At 37.6% G+C, this 20,949-nt stretch overlaps 3 protein-coding genes across 5 annotated transcripts; 2 read left to right on the top strand and 1 right to left on the bottom strand.

Moving 5' to 3' along the window:
• The first annotated feature begins 498 nt into the window (after positions 1–498).
• LOC135674584 (28 kDa ribonucleoprotein, chloroplastic-like) lies at positions 499–4,964 on the top strand. Its single transcript, XM_065184559.1, has 4 exons — positions 499–1,136; positions 1,248–1,349; positions 4,000–4,278; positions 4,634–4,964. Exons 1-4 carry the CDS (start codon positions 603–605, stop codon positions 4,700–4,702), a joined length of 984 nt encoding a protein of 327 aa, XP_065040631.1. The 5' UTR covers positions 499–602; the 3' UTR covers positions 4,703–4,964.
• A 710-nt stretch (positions 4,965–5,674) lies between these two features.
• Positions 5,675–10,111, bottom strand: LOC135674581 (eukaryotic translation initiation factor 4B1-like). The gene is made up of 3 exons (XM_065184553.1): positions 8,702–10,111; positions 7,671–8,087; positions 5,675–5,954 (listed from the first exon to the last, which is right to left on the bottom strand). Exons 1-3 carry the CDS (start codon positions 9,895–9,897, stop codon positions 5,921–5,923), a joined length of 1,647 nt encoding a protein of 548 aa, XP_065040625.1. The 5' UTR covers positions 9,898–10,111; the 3' UTR covers positions 5,675–5,920.
• A 548-nt stretch (positions 10,112–10,659) lies between these two features.
• On the top strand, positions 10,660–19,477 carry LOC135674583 (uncharacterized). Of its 3 annotated transcripts, none has more exons than XM_065184555.1 (15): positions 10,660–10,869; positions 11,671–11,759; positions 11,837–11,948; positions 12,038–12,181; positions 14,341–14,445; positions 16,566–16,649; positions 17,612–17,727; positions 17,829–17,930; positions 18,013–18,126; positions 18,273–18,329; positions 18,486–18,552; positions 18,629–18,682; positions 18,872–18,946; positions 19,031–19,066; positions 19,194–19,477. In XM_065184555.1, the coding sequence occupies exons 2-15, from the start codon at positions 11,731–11,733 to the stop codon at positions 19,305–19,307; spliced, it is 1,209 nt and encodes a 402-aa protein (XP_065040627.1). In that variant the 5' UTR covers positions 10,660–10,869; positions 11,671–11,730; the 3' UTR covers positions 19,308–19,477. The 3 variants fall into 3 exon arrangements, with proteins under 3 accessions (XP_065040627.1, XP_065040629.1, XP_065040630.1); XM_065184557.1 differs by having other exon boundaries at positions 10,660–10,860; XM_065184558.1 differs by having other exon boundaries at positions 10,670–10,782.
• Positions 19,478–20,949: the final 1,472 nt, after the last annotated feature.

Below are 20,949 nucleotides of genomic sequence, written 5' to 3' on the forward strand. Positions count from 1 at the left end.
GAGATGTGGAATTGGAGGATTCCAATTCTATCAATGAATTGGAGAGCATCAATCCAGTACCTTTTTTTTTTAATTTGATGGATTTTTTTATTTACAACCTCTTACTAAAATATAATAAAATATTCTTTTATTAGAAAAATATTTTTCATCTTCTTATCATTGATTTTTAGATCGTCCCATTTGATTTGATTTTTTATTATTTCATATCACCAATAATGAAAGATACACTAATGATTAGAGGAAAAAATAATAATAATGGAAAGAAGGAGAAGAGAGAATAAAAAGAATGAAAATTTTATTAAAATTAAATGATAATTTGATTATATTTATGTTTATTTATAAAAAATGTTTTCTAAAAAATATAAATTAATTTTATGATTCAAAGATGATTAATAAATACTATTTTATATATTTTATGATTCAAAGTAAATTTGAAGTTTTTAGAGGGTATATATGGAAAAGAAATTGGGGCACTAACAACACTAATATGTGCGTCCCATAATATCTGAAACCCCCGACGCCTCTTTCCTCCGCTCCTCTCCTCTCCTCTCCTCTCTCTCCTTATCTTCTCCCTCTTCCTCTCCCTCGCTCACTACCAATCAATGGCGGCAGGGACGGCCTTCAAGCCCATATCCATGGCCGAAGGCCTTCTTCCCTACCTCCCGGCCGCGTTCTTCTCTTCCAAACCCTCTCTCGCCCACCTCCCATTGCTCCGCTCCTCCAGGCCCTTACCCTTCCTCCACCTCTCCTGCTCGCGCTCATCTTCATCGATCTCCCTTAGAAGGAAGCTCCCTTTGCTCCCCCTTGTGGCCCAGACTTCCGACTGGGCTAGCCAGGAGGAGGAGGAGCAGGAGGCGAGCGAGGTCGAGGACCGCGGTTTTGGCTTGGAAGGGTTCGACGAGGGGGATGAACCTGGGCTCTCGGAGTTGGAAGGAGAGGAGGTGCAGGCGGAGGACAGTGGGGTGGTCGCCCAGGGGGAGGGCGAGTTTGTCGAGGGAGAAGAGGAGGAGGAGGAGGAAGCTTATGTCGAGCCACCCGAGGAGGCTAAGCTCTTCGTTGGGAACCTCCCCTACGACTTCGACAGCGAGAAGCTCGCGCATCTCTTCGAAGAGGCTGGCGTCGTCGAGGTCGCCGAGGTAGAAGAACAAATGGGACCTTTTTAGCCTTTTTTGTTGTTGTTGCTTTGTGGTGCTTTTGGGTTCTGATAATAGGAGTGGATTGTCTCGGCCATGCTTGTGGATACGTAGGTGATATACAATCGACAGACAGATCAGAGTCGTGGGTTTGGATTTGTGACCATGAGCACTATTGAAGAAGCAGAGAAAGCCGTGGAGATGTTCCATCGTTATGTAAGTTCTCTCCATAATGATTAAGTGGGAAGTTTTCTTCCTTGTTTATTGGATGGGAAACTTCTTTACGTGCATACTCACAATGGTATCCTTTTGGAAGTATCAAAGAAAACATGAAACAAATCTTTATGGTGACTCTAACTCTATATTTTTGTTGTTGTTGTGTTATTCCATCTTGATTGCATTCACTTGATCCTTAAGGCTGACATTACTTGCATCATTTAAAACATACATTTACCTGGTGTCCTAATAGTTTCATTCTCAATTATATGAATCTTGTCATGTACAGTGAAGTTGGTTTAGCATTTTTCTGTCTTGGTCTTAGTTGCTTGAGTAATTATTAAAATATTGTTCTTTGTTTCCTGTGGAAAAGGGAGAATCATTTAGCCATTTTTTCTGTTCAATACTTGACATTCGCATAAAAAGTTTCCAACTGAGTTCCTGACATTATAATCAATGTAATATGGTTTATGTTGCTTAAGAAATGAATATGAATGACAATGACAGCAGATATTAGCATTATCAGATTGCCACTCTGTTCCTTTTTTAGAGATTATATGTTTTGTATATATACTTGTCATTTTTCTTGTTTATGTGGGTTCCTTTTTAGTGAATGTAAGTTTTTTATGTGTATATGTCATTTTGTCATTCTTGTGGAGCTGGAGCATATTCCAGTTTGTTTATGTGTTTTCCGACTTGTAGACAGTGTAACGGATGATTTTAGATGTTCATTTGTGCATTGCGACAGGATTTTAATTTCTTTGTCGGACATTCGAGGAAGTCTTTCTTAAGTTGCATAGTCTTTATTTGTCTAATGTTTTCCTTAGCAAGAAAAAAATAGCTTAAAATTCTCCAATTCCTTTTGAAGGATAGTTCTAAGAAACTATTCATGTCAGATTCCTACTTATGTAATTGTTTAGAGTAAATCTACATAGGTGATTTCAAATTTTTGTATATCTGTTTGGAAAATAATTTGATTAATATCCATTGAGCTGTTCAATTATACCATAAACCCAAATTTCAAATCCAATTGACCCCTAGTTAATGAAACTGAAACTAGTGGAAGTTAGTAAAACTAGACTGTAACCAGGGCTTGGTTCAATTAAAACTTAAACAAGTCTAGCGAGTTTGAACTAATCTACCGGAGTTGAATTGCATTAAAGTTGAACCTTGAGAACTTTTGGTTCATGTGCTACATGTTGACAGTGAACCATGACAGATATACGAATACATGGTTTCATAGTTCTCAAGTGGCTAGGTGTCAACATGCTTAAGATTCCATGGTTGAAGAGTTATTTGCAGAAGCTAGGTTGAATCATTTAGGATGTTTGTAAACCAGACAGATCGATGGGTAAAGCATTGGTCCTTACTTCAACATTAGGAGCACTGCATGATGAATATAAAACGGCTAAGGATATTCAAGGCAGATAACAAAGTGGGTGTCATGAGGCCAAAGTTGACTATTGATATAATTTATAATTTATTTTATTTTATGAAGTTGAGTAATTTATTTTACCAAGTACGTTGGCAATATATTATAGAGTTTTCCATAAAGGTTTGCTGTTAACTAAGATAGTGGGATACTTAAAAATTTGTTATAGGAGTTCTGCATTGGGTAACGAAAAAAATATGGAAATGTAAGATGATGTTTCACAACCCTCGATGTCATCATCAACAAAAATAACACTAGATTTTACTATAGTTTAAATGCATGAATAACAGCTTCTTTCCTTAAAGATCAGAATGAGATGGTGTTTGGTGAACCATTAAAAATAACAGCTTCTTTCCTTGAAGATCAGAAAGATCAGATTACTGTTTCCTTTTTTATCTCTAATCACCTAGGAAACTGTATCAAACTGAAAGAAAAATAAGCTCTACAACGGCATGACTTGAGGAACATGGTTACCCAATCCAAAGCACATGAACCATAAGTAGTAGAAGAAATGGTTTACACCAATAATGGGGCTACTATGGCCACTATGTCACTCGCCTTGGCTGCTACAGGGCGAGCTATGGCGACTGTCATGGTTGCTTCAGTATGTGTCATGAACCTGAACACCATATTAGTCTGCCATAGCATTGAGCACTTTCGCTGTCTTAAGATTGCCATACTATGGTACCGCATCATGGCCCTTTTTCTATAACATTGATAAATTTCTTCTGCTTTTTAATTCTTTGATCACTTAAAAACATGAAATAGTTCACAAGAATGAACTATTCCCCTGGTAAACTGCTCTATTTGCTGTATCTTAGGAATTTTACTAGTTAGAGATCTTCTTTAATTATTCAAACCACTAGCAGTACAGGCAGGATAATTGAGTTCAGGTATACTTTGTTAGGAAATACTTACGATGACCAGAGTACATCTTGGTCAGGTTAGGAAGTGCGTCATCTCTCTCTATGTATATTGTATGTGTAGTTAAGACCCTGGGATGTTTCTCTTTCTTGTGAACTAAAAGTCCTTGCCTACCATTTTTGCTCTGCAAGAGAAAATTATGATTTTGACTAGTGTATGAATATGTTGCTAATTGCCTCTCTTTCATGCTTTGACTGGCATGAAGTGGTTCTTAATCCTGTCAAAGCAGCAATTTTTGTTTTCTTATTATGGTTAAGTTTTTAACTCTTAACTCCTTTTCTATTTTGGAAACAGGAAGTTAGCGGCAGGCTTTTGACTGTAAACAAAGCAGCTCCTAGAGGGGCTCGTGTGGAAAGACCACGGGAATTTGAGCCGTCTTTTAGAATCTATGTCGGCAATCTGCCTTGGCAAGTGGATGATGGCCGCTTGGAGCAAGTATTTAGTGAACATGGTAAAGTATTGGATGCAAGGGTGGTATATGATAGAGAGACTGGACGGTCACGTGGTTTTGGCTTTGTAAAAATGGCATCACAGGCTGAAATGGATGATGCAATTGCCGCACTTGATGGACAGGTGAGTCCATTTAATTTGGCTAGCTGTATATGTGATGTTTATATCTGCAAAGGTAGAACCAGGGTGCAAAGCCTATTGCTTGGTCTTAAAAATGGGAACTTGCACATAATATTGATTGCCAAATCAGTGGTAATGACAATGAAACTTACTTTTTTTTGACAAAGTTGAATATCAAGTATAAGGACGCCTTAGTTTCAGTATTCTTGTCTGCAATTGCATCAAGTATAGAAGGTTGTTGCATCATAAAATTCTTATGTAACAATAGGGAAAATATAAAATGTTCTGAACCGAGAATATATTTGATATTCTATATATTTTGCTCATCTAGTAATTATTGCTTTCTTGATGTTAACAGAGTATGGATGGTCGAGCATTAAGAGTTAATGTTGCTGAGGAGAGGCCAAGAAGCGCTGCCATCTTTTGATAACGGAAAAACCGACTCTCTTTATCTGACAAATTGTCGACAAGATCAAATTACTTTCACATGAGTTCTTTCGTCTACTTTACTAGCTTGTGCCTTAGGTTCTTTCTCTTTTCTCGTTTCGTCTGCTGACTATTCCAGCGACTATTACTGGGCAAAGATGTGATTACTGTATGTTTCGCTACAATTAAAGTAGTTTTAAACAGTTTAATGGTTGTAAGACAGGTGGATATTCAGGATTACTTGATAAATACTCTGTCATGTACACCATAATGTCATTAGTTATGCTTGTTGTTTTCCGATTAATTCTAGTTTTAGGAACAAACACTCCACCACTTGATCATGAGGGTTGCTGATGGCTTAATGGCAAACTATAATTGCACTTATTTAGGTTAATTTCATTCTTTCCTGAGTTTAAATTTCTCCTAACAAACACTCCACCACTTGATCATGAGTCACTTCTTTGCTGATGTCAGTTTCTATTCCTTGTTGCAAAAGCAGCAGAAAGGTATCCATCGGTTGCTTCCAGCACCAAACAATCAAACACCTGTCACCAGTGGGCAAGAGATGGATTTAGCGGAGTATTAATGATTTCCTACTGACACTGCTGAAAAGGTTAGCATTTGACACAATCTGTGGTTGTAACTCTCACAATGCAACTTTTAGTAGCTTTTACCTGTGGATCAAACAAAGACTAGAAACAGCCTGATAAACAAGACATCAAGCTGCTACAGTGACTTGGGCTTAGAAGAACTCATTTGTCTCACAAGAACTCCCCACCACTGGCATGAGTTCATCAAAGATGCTGACCATGCATGAGAACCACAGCCCATTTGTTTCTCTGAGTACATTAAGGATATGTCATCAGATACACCAACTACCAAGCTATTTAATCATAATGCACAAGATAAAAATGTGCTATGTTTGTAGGTAGAACTACAGAGCCAGGGTTGAACATGCAAGAAATTGCTTCAATTCAGAAGAAACATCATTCAAGCATTGATGATTAAGAGATTCAACATTCTATAAGATTAGGATGCTGCTTGCCTTGACATGAGAAAAAACTTAAACCTTACACCGCAACAGTGCGGCAATGATGAAAAGATTCTCATGGCTATTCAAGTTTCATGGCCAAAGAATCAACCAGAGAAAGGGGATTAAATAAACTGAGTCCTATTGTCTTTGTTGTCATCGAACCCAATGAATCGACACCGACAACATTCACCACCGTTCCCTAGAATTTGACCTGAGATGGCTGAGAAAAATAGAGAAAACAATAAAGTGAAGATTAGAAAATTGGATAAATGTAGTGACTCGAAAACTAATAATGCTGTGCAATTGGATTCTTGATATGAAATGAAAACCACCATCAAGCAGGATGTATCCTTCTTCCAAACAATATATAGTGCAACTAGCTACTGAATGGACAATCTTTACTTGTCTCAGTCTAAAAACCCATAAATATAGACTGAATAATTCTGAAAACCACAACATTCCAGAAAAGCACATGAAATGATAAACTGGATTAAAAAAGAAAAAGGAAATCAGATAGTCTTCCGGAGCATGTGATCAGTTCCTAATTATCAGTGAAAAATATCTAGATTTACCTATCTCTCTTCTTTACTATTTGCCAGGTTTTCCTAATGTCTTAATATAAGCTTCGGTATTAGCATTTTTCTTATATACTAGATCATTTTATATTAAGATCTTGGTGACTTATGAATCCTTGTTTTGAACTCCTAACATTATCAAATACTCTTCTCCCCTTTTATATTTTTTATTAATATTAAGTTTATATTTTGTGAATGAGCTTGCAGATCTAAGAATAATGAAGAAAATATGCTACAGAAGAGATCAATTATCTAAAGGTGTTGAATAAAAAGACTCGAGGGATTATCTTCTAAAGAATTATCTAGGCTTGATAAGAAAATAACAAGGTAAAAGATCTAAAGCTTCTAATGCTCTGTTGGATGATAATATTTTCTTTCGTGAAAAAGCCACAACTAACATTAGACCACGATCAGATGCTGACCCGAGTGATACATCATCTATAAAACCACCATCTCGGTCTGATACATCGAGTTTGTTAAGCCTGTTGACAGACCACAAACACGTGATGAGACTGGAGATGCATGAGAAAAGCCAATGACAAGAGAGGGTTTCAAGGTCGGTTATGGGATTATTGAATTTGTTGACAGACCAGAATCGCGTGGTGGGAACAGAGATGCATGAGAAAAAGCCAATGACATGCGAAGGTTTCAAGGTGGGAGGAATAAAGACTTCCTTGACAGAAAAAATAGAGATAGGTTCATTATATATTCCATATTTGAACTTGTGTTGCTATTTTTTTGTTTCTTCTTTCTTTGCATCTTGCTTGGTATAAAGGGAAACTAAAACATAAACTGACCACTTCACTGCAAACTGAACCAGCCATCCTGAAAGTGAATTTGGTCATTTCCGTTTCTTAATATAATTGCACTATAGCAGTAAAAACTTGAAATGTAATAAAATATACTCTCTTTAAAATTGCACTATGGCAGCAACACGGTCTCCCGACACATGTGAATCTCACAGCTAGGCTGCAAATAAAGCACTTTCAACTCAGTAGAAAATAAACTAAACCCAACCAACCCTTTGAATAAACTGAACCAAATTAATCAAATAGTGACAGTTTCAACCAAAAAAATGCTCATTGTTATAACTAAGACCTAATAAACTGGTATGGATCACATGATTGATAATCTACTCTAAGAAATCTATAAAATTAATATAAATATAATAAATTATAGATTAAATGCAAATAACAATTTCTTATTAATTAATTCTTATTTCTAGACTTAAAATCAAAACCAAATGTGATGTAATGTTGGCAGGTCACAATTGTCATCGATAATTGATTCTCTATAGGCAAAGGAAGAAAGAAACAAAAAAGGCCAGCAACATAAGTTAAAATGTGGAATATATAATGCACCTGTCCCCGTTTCTTTTGTCAAAGAAGCCTTTATCCCTTCCATGTCGAAACTCTCGTCTGTCATTCATTGTCTTTTCCCATGCATCTCCAATCCCGTCACGTGACTGTGGTCTGTCAACGGACTCAACAAACTCGATGCTCCTAGAACCATCAGACATACCAGATCGAGATGGTGGTCTTGTGGATGATGTATCACTCCGGTCAGCACCATGTCCCGGTCTAATGGTTGTGGCTTTTTGACCAAATCGAACCTTGTCATTCAACAAACGTGTTAGATCCTCTAGATTTTTTGCCTTCTTTGCTATTTCCTTATCAAGGTTGGATAATTCTTCAGAAGATAATCCCTCAGGGTTTTTTTTCAATGTCTTCAGGTAATTGATCTCTTCTTTTAGTAGCTTTTCTTCGTCAGTCTCAGATCTGTTATCCCATTCACAGAATATAAACTTAATGTCAGTTCAAAAACATAAAAGGGGAGAACAATGCTTTATAATGTTAGAAGTCAAAAACAACAATTTCCAAGTCACCAAGACCTTAACATAAAACAGATCTGAACCATATAAAAGAAATGCTCATATCAAAGTTTATGTGAAATCATTAAGTACCCTAGGAGAAAAAGAGTGATAGGTAAAAGTAAAACTAAATATATTTCACTGATAATTAAGAACCCCGATACCAAATATATTTCACCGTAAAGCCATTGAGAACCCTATGCAAAACTAAAAATTCCAGGTGGGAAATTCAAGAGTGACAGTCCAGTCAAAGCCCTAAGAGCAATATAACTTCTAGACAATGCCTACAAAGTGGAAGCTCTAAACCCTGCATCGACAAGAGCGTCGTGCATTAGACGATGCCTATGAGTCAAATGCAGAGTCAGATGGCAGTTTGCATAAAACATGCAATTTTTTTAAAAAAAGCAAAGCATATAGCATTGCAACCAGAAATTGACCGAATTTGGAAACACCAAGGCATAATAATTACAAATTATAGCTAGTTAAGAAACCATTTAAATTGAGAAAACAAAGAATCTAAACCTTTCCACACTCCGATGCTCCAGCTCCCTGTCAATTTTCCTCCAATCTATTCCCTTTTCCTGCAACAGAACCTCCCGGGGCTTTGCATTTCCAAATGGGTTCACCCTCGGTCCATGTTTAACTATTACCTCAGCTGCAGCAGCTCCTGATTGCAATCCCGGACTCACAGGCCTGCTTGATTGTGCACTAGAAGGTCGGCTAGAATGTGAACTAGCAGGCCTGCTGGTCTTCTTGATCTCAATCTCAGAGTCCATGCTCCTCCAGTCCAATCCTTTCTCTGCCAAAACGTCCTCCCTAGGACGCGCAGCTCCAAAAGGGCTTGGCCGAGTCCTCGCAGGCTCGCTTGGTGCAGCAGCATCCCTCTTTGGTGGATCTAAAACAAGTTTTTGCCTCCCTTGACCGTCCTGTATTGCTCCTTCTCTACTCGTTCCCCATCGATCAGAACCAGATAAAGCACGAGAATCCCCAAACCCTGAGCCAAAGCCTGGGTACTTGGATGGTAGTGGTTTTTTCGCAGTTGACCAATGACCTACCTCATCAGCCCTAGATGAACTGCCACCACCCAGGAAGCTATAGGAATCACGCCGCCTACCCTCAGTCAGCGGAGGAACAAACGATTTCTTTCCAATGCCCCAGTTATCGACTTCATCGGCTCTAGATGGCTGGTCAAAATCAGAAACCCTAGCAGGCGGACCCCTCCGTTGCTCGTCATCGAAACCACCGTAGCCCCTCCTTCCACTACCGGCGCCGCCCCACGAACCATCGCCATCGTCAGCCCTACGGCCCGGGAATCCTCCGCGGGGGCCACCTCCGCCACCACCACCATACGTCCTGAATCCGCCGCCAAGTCGACCGTACTCGAGCTCCTCCTGCGATCGTTCCCTGGGACCGGTGGGGAGGTGGAGCTTCTCATCGGGGGTGAGACCCTTCGACTGGAAGGACAGGTCTCGGCGGCCGCTGCCGGCTCCACCGCCGAAGCTTCCCGCGGCAAACTGTGCGTAGGACATAGCGGTGGGCTTCTTCTTCTTATGCCTCGAGGAGGCCGCATCCTTCAGACTGGGGAAATTCTGGTCTGGCTCACTGGCGACGTGAGAGCTCACCGGAAGCGGCTCCTCCGCCTGCCTCTCGCGCTCCTCTGCCTCCGCGCGCTCCGCGTCGAGCGCCCACGCGCCGACGCCGCCCCATGCCTTGGACATTCCTCTCCCGACCCGATCGTTAGGGCTACGGTTTGGATCGAGAGAGAGAGAGACTTAGGGTTCCTTCGGGGAAGCCGAGGACAGCTATCGTGTGCCGGAGGAAGGAGGCACTTCGCTATCGTGCGCCGGCTGAAGGCCGTAGTGTCAGATGCCGAAGACCGTCACCGAGGGTAACAATAACAACAACGATTGCGTCTCGCACACCAAATTCTTTTCCTTCGTGGAGATTTAAGAAAGGAATGCTGCCGTTATTCGCTTGCCAGCTCATTTCGGATTTAATATTTAAGATTAATTGTCAAGTATTTTTAAGATTTATATATTTCTTTTAAAGGCCAAAATTCTTTTTTTAGAAAACAAAAAATATTTTAGATTAATGTCAGATATTTCCTATTTCAGATGTCTTCTATTAAATATCTTAGGCTGCATCTTCAAAAGTGATGTATCCATCACACCGTTCATCATCTTTTGATAGTTGACATGACATGTAGTGATCGGCGATAGAATTTTATGTGTCAAAAAATATAATAATAAACAAAAAATAAAATATTTCTGATGTTTAATGATACATATACTAATGATTCAAAGATAAATATCCGTCACGTTCAATAAATACCGCGATTTGATCCGTGACACGATGTTAATCATGTTGGTGATATACACGTGTCACGATCTCGTCGCTGATCGGCGAGGTGACCGATGCCCTGCACATCATCCATATACGACGAACTCGTCATCACGTCACATCACGTCGTTTTCCCTAACCGCGGATCCGATTCCTTGCGATCCACTCGAAGTCATTACCCTCCGGAAGAAGTTTGTCTGGTTGTGTCGATTGAACGGTGCTCACTCCGTCGCTCGACCGGGGCGAGATCCTTGTTACCCTAGGTTACGCCCCCCGAACGATCGAGTTGTTTCTGTTCCTCGGATTCGGCTCTAGGATTCGAGATCTTCTTGTCTACCTTGGTGATTCTTGTATGAGATCTATCGATTTATTTGGGTTGGAGTTGTAGAATGATCGTTTTCGTGCATTCCTGTTTTCCTTGTTGGAATTCATATTTGTTCGTTCTAATCTTCTTTTCGTGTTGTGGTGGTATGCGAGTTTGGAGTTCAAAACTGGTTTCTTTTGGATCTGAGATGCTTGCGCTTTAATCTTTTCTTGGACATGGAAAGCAGTCTCCTTTTGCTATTTGGACTTTGTTGTTTCTTGAACCCCTGAGTTTGTGTTAGTGAAGGAACGCTAGTGATACTTCTTTGGTCGAGGTTAACTAACACAGGTGGATTTAGGTTCAGGTTTAGTATGTCGTGGTACTTTGCTACAGGGATTTTGTAATTATTTTTTGGATATTGTTCGGTCTTTCTTGGGTTGGAGTAGTCATTTGCATCAAAAGATAGCAATTGGATGTTATTTGAGTCGATTAAGATTCCAGTTTAGGGATCAACACTAGCTAGTTCAGGATTCTGTGGGCATTCTACAGTCATGATGCCTGTTCAGGATTCTTAATGGTTCAATGTTTAAGAATAATGTCTTCAGTACCAGTTAGTACACCAACTTCTGTCGTGCCTTGAGCTGCCATGAGGCATCATAAGTTGTGATGGAGGCTAAATTCTCTACAAACACCTAATTGCAAATCTTGTCATAGTATCAGCATCTATTTGCATTTTTTCAAATTTTTTGCATGTCATTGGTGCCTAAGCCTACCATTTTGCACTTCAATTTGTGATGAAAGTCACATTCTTTTGTGAACAATTGACAATTATTATCCTTTTGAACAGTGTGAGGTAGCTTCTGCTTGCAAGTATTCTCATCATTTCTGCTTTTGACGCTGGAACGACATGGCAAAACTTGGAACTGTTGGCCGCAGGTATATAATCTATTAGTTATATTTCGGTTTTCTGCAGGCTGTTCCATGTGATGTAATGTCATGTACAATGTTTGCAGTGGATTTCTAAGAAAACCCAATGAGAGTTTGAGGCTCATTATTACAACTGTCATTGGAGTTGCATTTGGATACTTGATAGGAATCTCCTTTCCTACAGTTAACATAATTAAGGTATCATAAGTTGTTTCTGCATGATACTGCTTTGTTATGAGATATACTCTCCCAGGGTTGATAACAAGTTTGTTTGCTTTATTTGGCAGCTTCACTTCCCTTCCAGCATCTTATCATACATTGAAGAGAGGAACTCAGGCACCACAACCCAATCTTTATTGAATCACGCTTGGGCTTCTTCCAGTAATCAAAACAGAAATAATTCTACTTCTAGCTCGACTAATCTTCTGAAGGTGCTTTGCTTCTTCATCTACTAGTTAAAGACATTTGAGTTTCAAGTTTCTTATAGAACTTGTGTCCTTTTCCTTGCCTGGTAACCTGGTTTATTGAAATCCTTTCGAATCATTGGCTATTGTAACTATAGATTGGTACATGCTTTTAACTCTGATATGATAAGTTGGCTTGCCATTTTTATCTCTATTATCTCTTGAGACTAAACAAGTTGGACAAGATGGTATAGTCGAGAAACTGAAGACAATCTTAGAGATCATGTAAGCCGGAGGATAAATAGTTGGCATATAGAAGTCTTTAAATCAAATGCATGATTCTATATTTCTGTGTGGTTGTAGGTGTAATGAACCAATTATCAACATGTGATGACATATTAGAAATAGAAAAAAGAAAAAGGAATATGGCACTTAGCTATAGATGTTATGAGGAATGTGTTGAATGTGATCTTAGGTCTTTTAAACAAAGAGCACAAAAAAAATTGCTGCTTAGGTACCTTGCGTAGAAGATTAAGGTCCTGGCTTATAATGTCAGTAAGTGCTCACCTGTAATACAATCTGGAAACTGTTTGGAGTGCAAGTATTTTTCACATATTGTATTGGTTGTACTTTTAGTGCTTGGTACTGTAGGGGACTCTATGGATTACATTTGATTGACCTGTAACCACAGTATATGAAATGCAACTTGTCATGGAAAATAAAGTTCGCTGTACCACAGCATACCAGCCGTATCAGGGAGGTACATATTGGTTCAACAAGAGATTGGTACCGGCTGTACATACCGGTTTGTCGATATATCCCACTGTACCATGTGTTGCTACGTCAGTACGGATTGATAGGTACTATATCGATGGCTGGTTGGTACACCAGTATGGATCGGTAAGACGAACCATGATAAAGAATTCAGATTTTTTTTGCCATATTGTAGTATTATACAGCTTTGGTAAAGGTTAACACTTTGACAACAGAGAGAACAGAATGATGCTTAGTGTAGATTTTTTAATACCTTTTTACCTATTTTTATTTCTATTTTTTGTTGAAAGTGAGAATTGTTAGAGTATTACATCATATATTCTTTTATTACTCGTATCATTGCTGGAGTGTTGATTAGATTGGCAATCAGTGGCTTTTGAATGGTATAACTTAAGAAATCAGTGGATTATATTTAAGTTTGGACTTTTAGATTAATGATTGTTGATACATCACTTGAAAAAAAAGGAATTATTTAATGCCATGCCGTCTAATTAAGATGTGCACAGCTGAAATAAGAATAAGAAAAAGATTGCTGTTCTGTAGCTTGAAGGTGTGCCATTAACTTTATGGCTTAGTATGATTCCATGTTGTGCTTGTTGTCGTGTCCTTGTGCCGGTTGGAACTTGCTTTGCCCCGATCATATGCCTTTGGCACAGGTTGATATGGCACATGCCGATATGTTTCATACTGTGCCTGTGTTGGCTGACATGACAATTCTCGAAAAGAGAACTTTCCTATGCTGAAGAGGATCAGAATGTTGTCACCAAGTCATCTTCTAGATTATGCTTAATTGTTATGTCATCTTTGTCAAGGTGACAAACCCTATGCAAATAACATACTATAATGATGACGTGTTCAGGTTACTACTAGATAGAACTTTGTGAATGAATGGACATATTGTTTGAATATAAAGTTCCGGTTTTTGTCATGCCTTCTCTATAGCAATATATGTTCTGAATGATACAAAGTTTTCTTTTTTCTGTTCTAGGGAATTACATAGAAAAACAAGCAGTACTACTTGTCTTACCAAAGAGCCGCTTCCATTTTCATCCAAAATGATCTTTGTTGTCTATTTATATGTGATGTATACATTATATTTGATCAAACAAAAAGGATGGTCATGCCAATACTGCATATTGTTATGACACCATCTCTTTTTTGGTTGACCTTGTTTTTGCTTTCCTAAATGAATCATTTAATGATACAAACAAGAAGCTGTAATGTCCCACCTGTTTGGAATTAGCATTTTAGTTAAGGATATCTTCCCCATACAAGTTTTTACAGAAATATGTACATAATTAATCCTTGGTACAAACCATAGGCACACCTTTTTGACATTATGTTAAATGGTTTGGTTAGGACTGCTGATAATAATATTATCTATTTGTTTTTTCTACTTGATTGTCTTGCAGATTTATGTACCTACTAATCCTAGAGGTGCAGAAAGACTACCTCCTGATATAGTTGTGTCAGAGTCAGATTTTTATTTGCGCAGATTGTGGGGCAATCCTGATGAGGTGTATAGACATCTATAACTACTGCTCATTTTTTCAAAGTTTTGCTCTATAATTGCTTCTGCAAGTGGTTTTTAATTTTGGTGAGCATAGACTCTATTGTAAATCTTGTTATCAGTAATAGCATTGTGGAATATGCAAATGTTGTTGTTAGTATCCACCTTGAAATTTTTAAATTTGATAAAAATTGCACTAGTTAACCTTAAAGATAGACTTTACATAGACGACCTATGGTCAAGGGGTAGCCCAACATTACCAACTGCTTTTTCTGACTCTATGCTTATCCAAGCTGAGTATTAGCCACTGTCCAACAAATTTTGGTTATAAATGGACAACTGTGGAGGTTTAAAGTGCTTTTACCACTGTTGGTTGGAATGGCTGCTATTTGTTTACTTCATCTCATCTTTTAGAAAACATAATAGAACTTTTTTTTTAACACTAACATACTGCAGGCAGTGGACACATTGGTAGCTTAGCAAGTCGAACAGTTTTGAAATATGGATCCATTTATCCTTCCAATAGATTATCCTTGAACAAATTTAATCTTATCAGTTGACAAATTGGTTGTTGCATTGCCAATCTTGAGTTTCCCTCATGTTCTTTCTTTACATTTTCATCGGTTTTTCCCTTTTTCTCCTTTTTTTAATGATTTCTTGCCTTATCAAGATTTCTTCCATGAACTTCATATCATTTTCTTGATAAATTATTTTTATGACTTTGCTTATCATTGCTTAGAAAAGGAAAAGTACAAATAGGAGTTTTTAAGTTTTAATTTCATGAATTATGCACCAATCTTTAAATATATTTAGGTGAATGTTTTATTTTGTTATGTGAATTTCATATCCATACGTAACAGCATATATAAAATTTTTCAGATGTTTTGTTATATATTGATTTCATATAACTAGATACAATTTAGGGCAATATACTACCAAAGGAATAATGTGTAACAGCTCATATTTTAGAATGAAAAGTGTTATGTGAATTGTCAGGTCCATGCTGAATAGCTTATTTGTAGATGAATGTAATGTATTATTTGATAACTAGATGCTTTCTTATATTCTTGGTTTCTGACAACTAGAAGCAGTTTAGGGCACTGTGCTATCATAAGAATCATGTACGTGATGTTTGCTAGAACAGATTTTGTAAGCACTGCTTTTCACTTTGGCACTATAAATAGTTAATTTAACAAAATTTTAGATATCAAAGCTGCCAAATTGCCTGCTGGTCTTAGACAGTAATTTCATTAGAAATGGCAGTTGGGCATGCCTTGAAGATAATTATTCAAAATTATTATGGTTTAGTTAGATACATAGTAATTATTTATGTCCCTTCGACGGTATGTTCTCAAAAAGCACATGCAAACCAATTATTATAATGTTCCTACACGCTACATGTCTCATATAATATTAGAGTTTTTTACTTTAGTTCTTTCATTTGGCTATACTTATTTACTATCATAAGTTTTGTAAGGTTCTCATTCTCACTTATATTTTGAGGTGCTTAGTTGGAAGGTTCCTTCTAAAATTCTAATGTAGGCGTAAATATATTCAAATTAGTAGAAATAACATATTGTATTTGTCTGTAACTAAACTATATCCATCTTCAGTTCTTGCATTCTGTAGTTTTAGTCCATGATCCTGTATGTTTTGTTTTTTTTACTTGCTATGACTAAGTTTACAGTTTATTCTCTTTCAAAAAGTTCTTGCAACTTGGCAATGCCTTTTCTCTATATACTAATTTACAATCATAAGTTTTGTAAGGTTCTCATACTCAGTTATATTTTGAGGTGCTTAGTTGCAAGGTTCCTTTTAGAATTCTAATGTAAACGTAAATAGATACAAATTAGTAGAAATAACATTTTGTACTTGTCTGTAACTTATTTTTATCCATCTTCAGTACTTGCATTTTTTAGTTTGAGTCCATAATCCTGCATGAGTGTATGTTTTTCTTTTTACTTCGGTATGACCAAGTTTTTAGTTTATTCTCTTTCAAAAAGCTCCTGCAACTTGGCAATGCCTTTTTCTCTATATATTTTGGTCTGTAGTTATAGTTGTCTATGTCCGATGCTTACAGTAAATTCTCTCATCCTGCATTAATCTTTCTGTTTTCTTGATGAACAGGACCTAGCTACCAAACAGAAGTATCTTGTGACTTTCACAGTTGGATATGAGCAGAAACGTAATATTGATGCCGTGGTCAAAAAAGTGGGTAATCAGCCATCACCAGTTTAACAGATATGGGAATCCCTTACTGATAAAATTATTCTATCATTAAAAGTAAATATTGACTATTTTTGGCTGATTTAGTTACAGTTATGTGGAAAATTGGATTACATATTATGGACTTCCCATTTTGGTGTACTTTTTATCACTTATGATCCTTATCTATTTTTTCTTCTTGCGTTATTATATCATGGATCATCAAATATAACCATAGGCATTACCAGAGGAGTTGCTGGCTAATCTGACCCTGATTTGAAGACCTTGCAGGCCTCTCTTCTCTCTCTTGAACTTATGTTAACTGAATATCACTTTTGTATATGCTTTCCATTTCTCTTTCAAGCTTTTATTTTTCCCAGACTGATATATTATATAATGATATCAACTTTGAAGGATGTCATATTGTCATGTTTGTTGAGTTCTTGCATCCCATGTTCCTGACCTCTGTATACTGCAAGATGAGTTGTCTGATGCAACACGAATATCATTTTTGTTTGTAAGCATGTGATCAATAATTTGCAAAAGACCTAAATTCCCTAATATAGTATTTTATGGCAGTTCGGCGTAACTGATTGAATTTACAATAGATTGACATAGCCTCTAAAGGAAAGAGCAAGTTCTCTAGCCTTTTTTCGGCTATCTTGTAATGTTAAATGCTTTTTGATGTGGTTAGGGTTAAGTCATGATATGTTCATTGTGCATATACAAAATAAGCTTCACCAGTGAGAAAATGTTGAATAGCTTGCTTGGGGTAGTTATGATTTTCTTTTTTGGTGATTTCCAACACCAACTATGATCATTGTTTTGTCTACTATACTGTCAATGTGACCTTTATTTGGGTTTGGTTTTACTCGCCGAGTTGGATGCTTATAACAGATTTCTTTCTATGAAATTGTACTGAGTGATAATGTTTTCATTTGTTTTATTCTGAGAATTTTTTCCTGCAGTTTTCTGAAGATTTCACAATTTTATTATTCCATTATGATGGTCGGACTTCTGAGTGGGATGAATTTGAGTGGTCAAAACAGGCTATTCATGTGAGTGTCAGGAAGCAAACCAAATGGTGAGAAAATGTTCACCTCCCTAGTTTATAGCATTTAACTATGAAAATATATTGTCGCTGCACTTCAATTAGAACTTGTAATTCTATTGTTTTTATTTAAGGTGGTATGCTAAAAGATTTTTGCACCCTGACATCGTGGCTCCATACGAGTACATCTTCATATGGGATGAGGACCTAGGTGTTGAGCATTTTGATGCAGAAAAGTAAGCATTGACTGCATTTAACAAAAGTCATTATACTCTTGAAGTCTTTCACTAGTTTGAATGAATAGTTTCTATACTTTAGGTACATTAAATTAGTGAAGAAACATGGGCTGGAGATTTCACAACCTGGTTTGGAGCCAAACAATGGTTTGACATGGCAAATGACTAAAAGAAGAGGTGACCGTGAAGTGCACAAGTGAGCGTGGTGTATCTGTACATTCGATCACATTTGCATGTGTCCTTACCTCTATAAAGTGGTTTTCTTGTGGGGTTGTTTCCATTTTACTACTGATGCAACTATTTTTCAATTAGATTAATTTATTGATGGCTTATTCCTAACAGAGAAACAGAGGAGAGACCAGGCTGGTGTACTGACGCACATTTGCCTCCATGTGCTGCGTATGTGTTCTATTTTTTTTTTCACTTGTTATTTATGCTACAGTTTTTCTTCTCCAGAACCATTTTTGGATTAACCTTCCTGAGGATAGTGTGGTTTCTATGCCCATTTGCATATTTTATTTGTTCTCTTGCTTGTTAATGTTGTTATTTTTGCAGATTTGTGGAAATTATGGCACCTGTGTTCTCCAGGGATGCATGGCGTTGTGTATGGCATATGATTCAGGTGACTTCATCTTTTTCATCAGCTACATGCCATCCGCATCTCTTTAACTACTGCTAAAATTAGTTTACTCGTGCAGAATGATCTGGTTCATGGATGGGGTCTTGATTTTGCTCTTAGAAAATGTGTAGAGGTACTCGATGCTCCTTTTCACTAGATGCACGGAGTGTGGGCAATTTTTTTTTTTGTTTTTGAATTTATGTCTTTGTGGTTGTGTCTTATATCTTCTACCACTTCTCCGTATTAGAATGCTTTGTCTATCCTCTCCTTTTCAAGTTTATTTTATTAAGAATGTCTTTTACCCTCTATTTTGGAACACCAGCCCGCTCATGAGAAAATAGGAGTTGTAGATTCTCAGTGGATTGTTCATCAGGTGGTTCCTTCGCTTGGTAATCAGGTAGGGACTAGGGATATTTGCCATCTTTACAACTGCACATCTTGCAGGTAGCTTCACTTATCCTGCTATTTTTCCATGATGTAGGGCCTAGCAGAGAATGGTAGAGCACCATGGGAAGGGGTATGTTCCTGCTGTTCCTTGAGGATTCTATCATGCGTATTTTGTAGTGATCAATTATTCTTAGATGTCTCTAGACCCTACAAAACTTCGGCATGCTGCCTAAAGCTCTTTTCCCTGACTTTCACAGGTCAGACAGCGTTGTAGGAAAGAATGGGGCATGTTTCAAACACGTATGTCAGATGCTGAGAAGGCATATTTCAGAGCAATGGGGATATCTCCTCCGAATTCAACAGTTAGATAAGTGGTTTATTTTGTCACACAATAAATTGGACAGTGTGATGTGACGTATGTAGATAGATAGATGCATCTGTTGATAATTTTTTTAACGTTAGAATTTATGGCTATTGCTAGCACAACTGTAGTTGTAGTTTATCCAGGCCTTAAGGAATGTTCTTTGGACTTGACCTTCAATGATTTATTGGCCCCAAATATTTAGTTTCCCAAGTTTTGTATATGCTAAGGAGTACAAACCACTGTGATTGTGAAGTTTCGAGGAGCAACTACTTAAACACACTTTTGTAACTCCTTTTAAGGAAAGATATTTCAGATTGGGACTTTACACAACATTACTTGATCGATCACACATCGGTTGCAGACTAGGAATCATCTTGTGAGTTCCTTTTGTACCATTAAAGGAACATGTTTAATCCCTAGAGAAGATTCCGAAATCGAAACACGCAGCCAAGGCCACAAGGATCTGTTAGCTTTGCATTTATTTATTTGTTTCTTTTGCAAATCTATCTTTGTCTCCATATTATCAAGACACTGATTGTGGCTTTAGTCAAAAGTAGGTATAGGGAGTTGAAGGGTCATCCCTAAGTTGGTGCTGATACCTTTCCAGCTGAGCAAGTTGAGACTTCAAAGTCTATCTTTTTTTCAGGAACAGTGGTAGACTTGAGATCATGAAAAGAACAAAGACATGACCTGTTCTTATTATCTTTGTCCTTCTTCTCCTTAACTAGTCTCTCCATTTCACATTGACAATTCTACTGCCACTTCTTTTAACTGGTTCTTTACAGCTTGAGATTGAACAAACATGATTGTGCATAACTTGGTCCACCGAGCAGTTCCATGAGTAACAAAAGCTATGCGATGTGAGTAAAAGAGAAAGAAGATGTATCTGCCTACCTACCGCCACATGTTAAAAGAGCTTCATCAATTTTCTAAAGGTTGTAGGTCCTATCCAAGTGATGTAACATAGGAAGACTTTAGCTGTGTCATAATCTGGTTGTTTGATGCCATGACTTGCCTGACACTGATCTATCCAGTTAATCTATTCTAGACTATCTTGTTCCTGCTTTGTGCTTATTCAAACAGGCTAATCTCCTCAGAAAGAACACTCGGCATGAAACACTACAATGTAGATGTTACAGAACTTTGAGTTAATACTTTTGAGGAAATTTTTGAAAACTGTAGGGGAATTGTGGAAGACATTGTAGCCCTTGTGATATTTCGGATGAGCTTATATTTATTTATCCATGATTTTTTTTTTCCAACTTATTCGATGTGTCGGTCGATCATTATTCTAAAAGCTCAAGTCATTATTAGATCAGACATCATCCAGTCTTCTTTCATGTTCTTAATAAACTAGCATTCTAAAACTCCCATGTTGTGCCCACTCTATGCTTTGTCTTATATAGATTTGGATCATTAGTAAAGATGCTAGGGATTGAGGTGAGGTTCAGTGAAGCTAAATAAGATTCTGCCATATATTTATGCTTCCAAGTCAGGGCAAAAACATGATGTATTCTGATGCAGTCATCGACTTTGTTCCTCATTTCTTGCATGCATATGGTTACACAGACAGCCTCACTTGAGGAATTTGAGTGGAATAAGCTTCACATTCACAGACAGCAATCATTCTTATGGCACAACCTACATCT

Source organism: Musa acuminata, chromosome BXJ1-5, assembly GCF_036884655.1.
Source record: "Musa acuminata AAA Group cultivar baxijiao chromosome BXJ1-5, Cavendish_Baxijiao_AAA, whole genome shotgun sequence".
In the NCBI taxonomy this organism is placed as follows: Eukaryota; Viridiplantae; Streptophyta; class Magnoliopsida; order Zingiberales; family Musaceae; genus Musa; species Musa acuminata.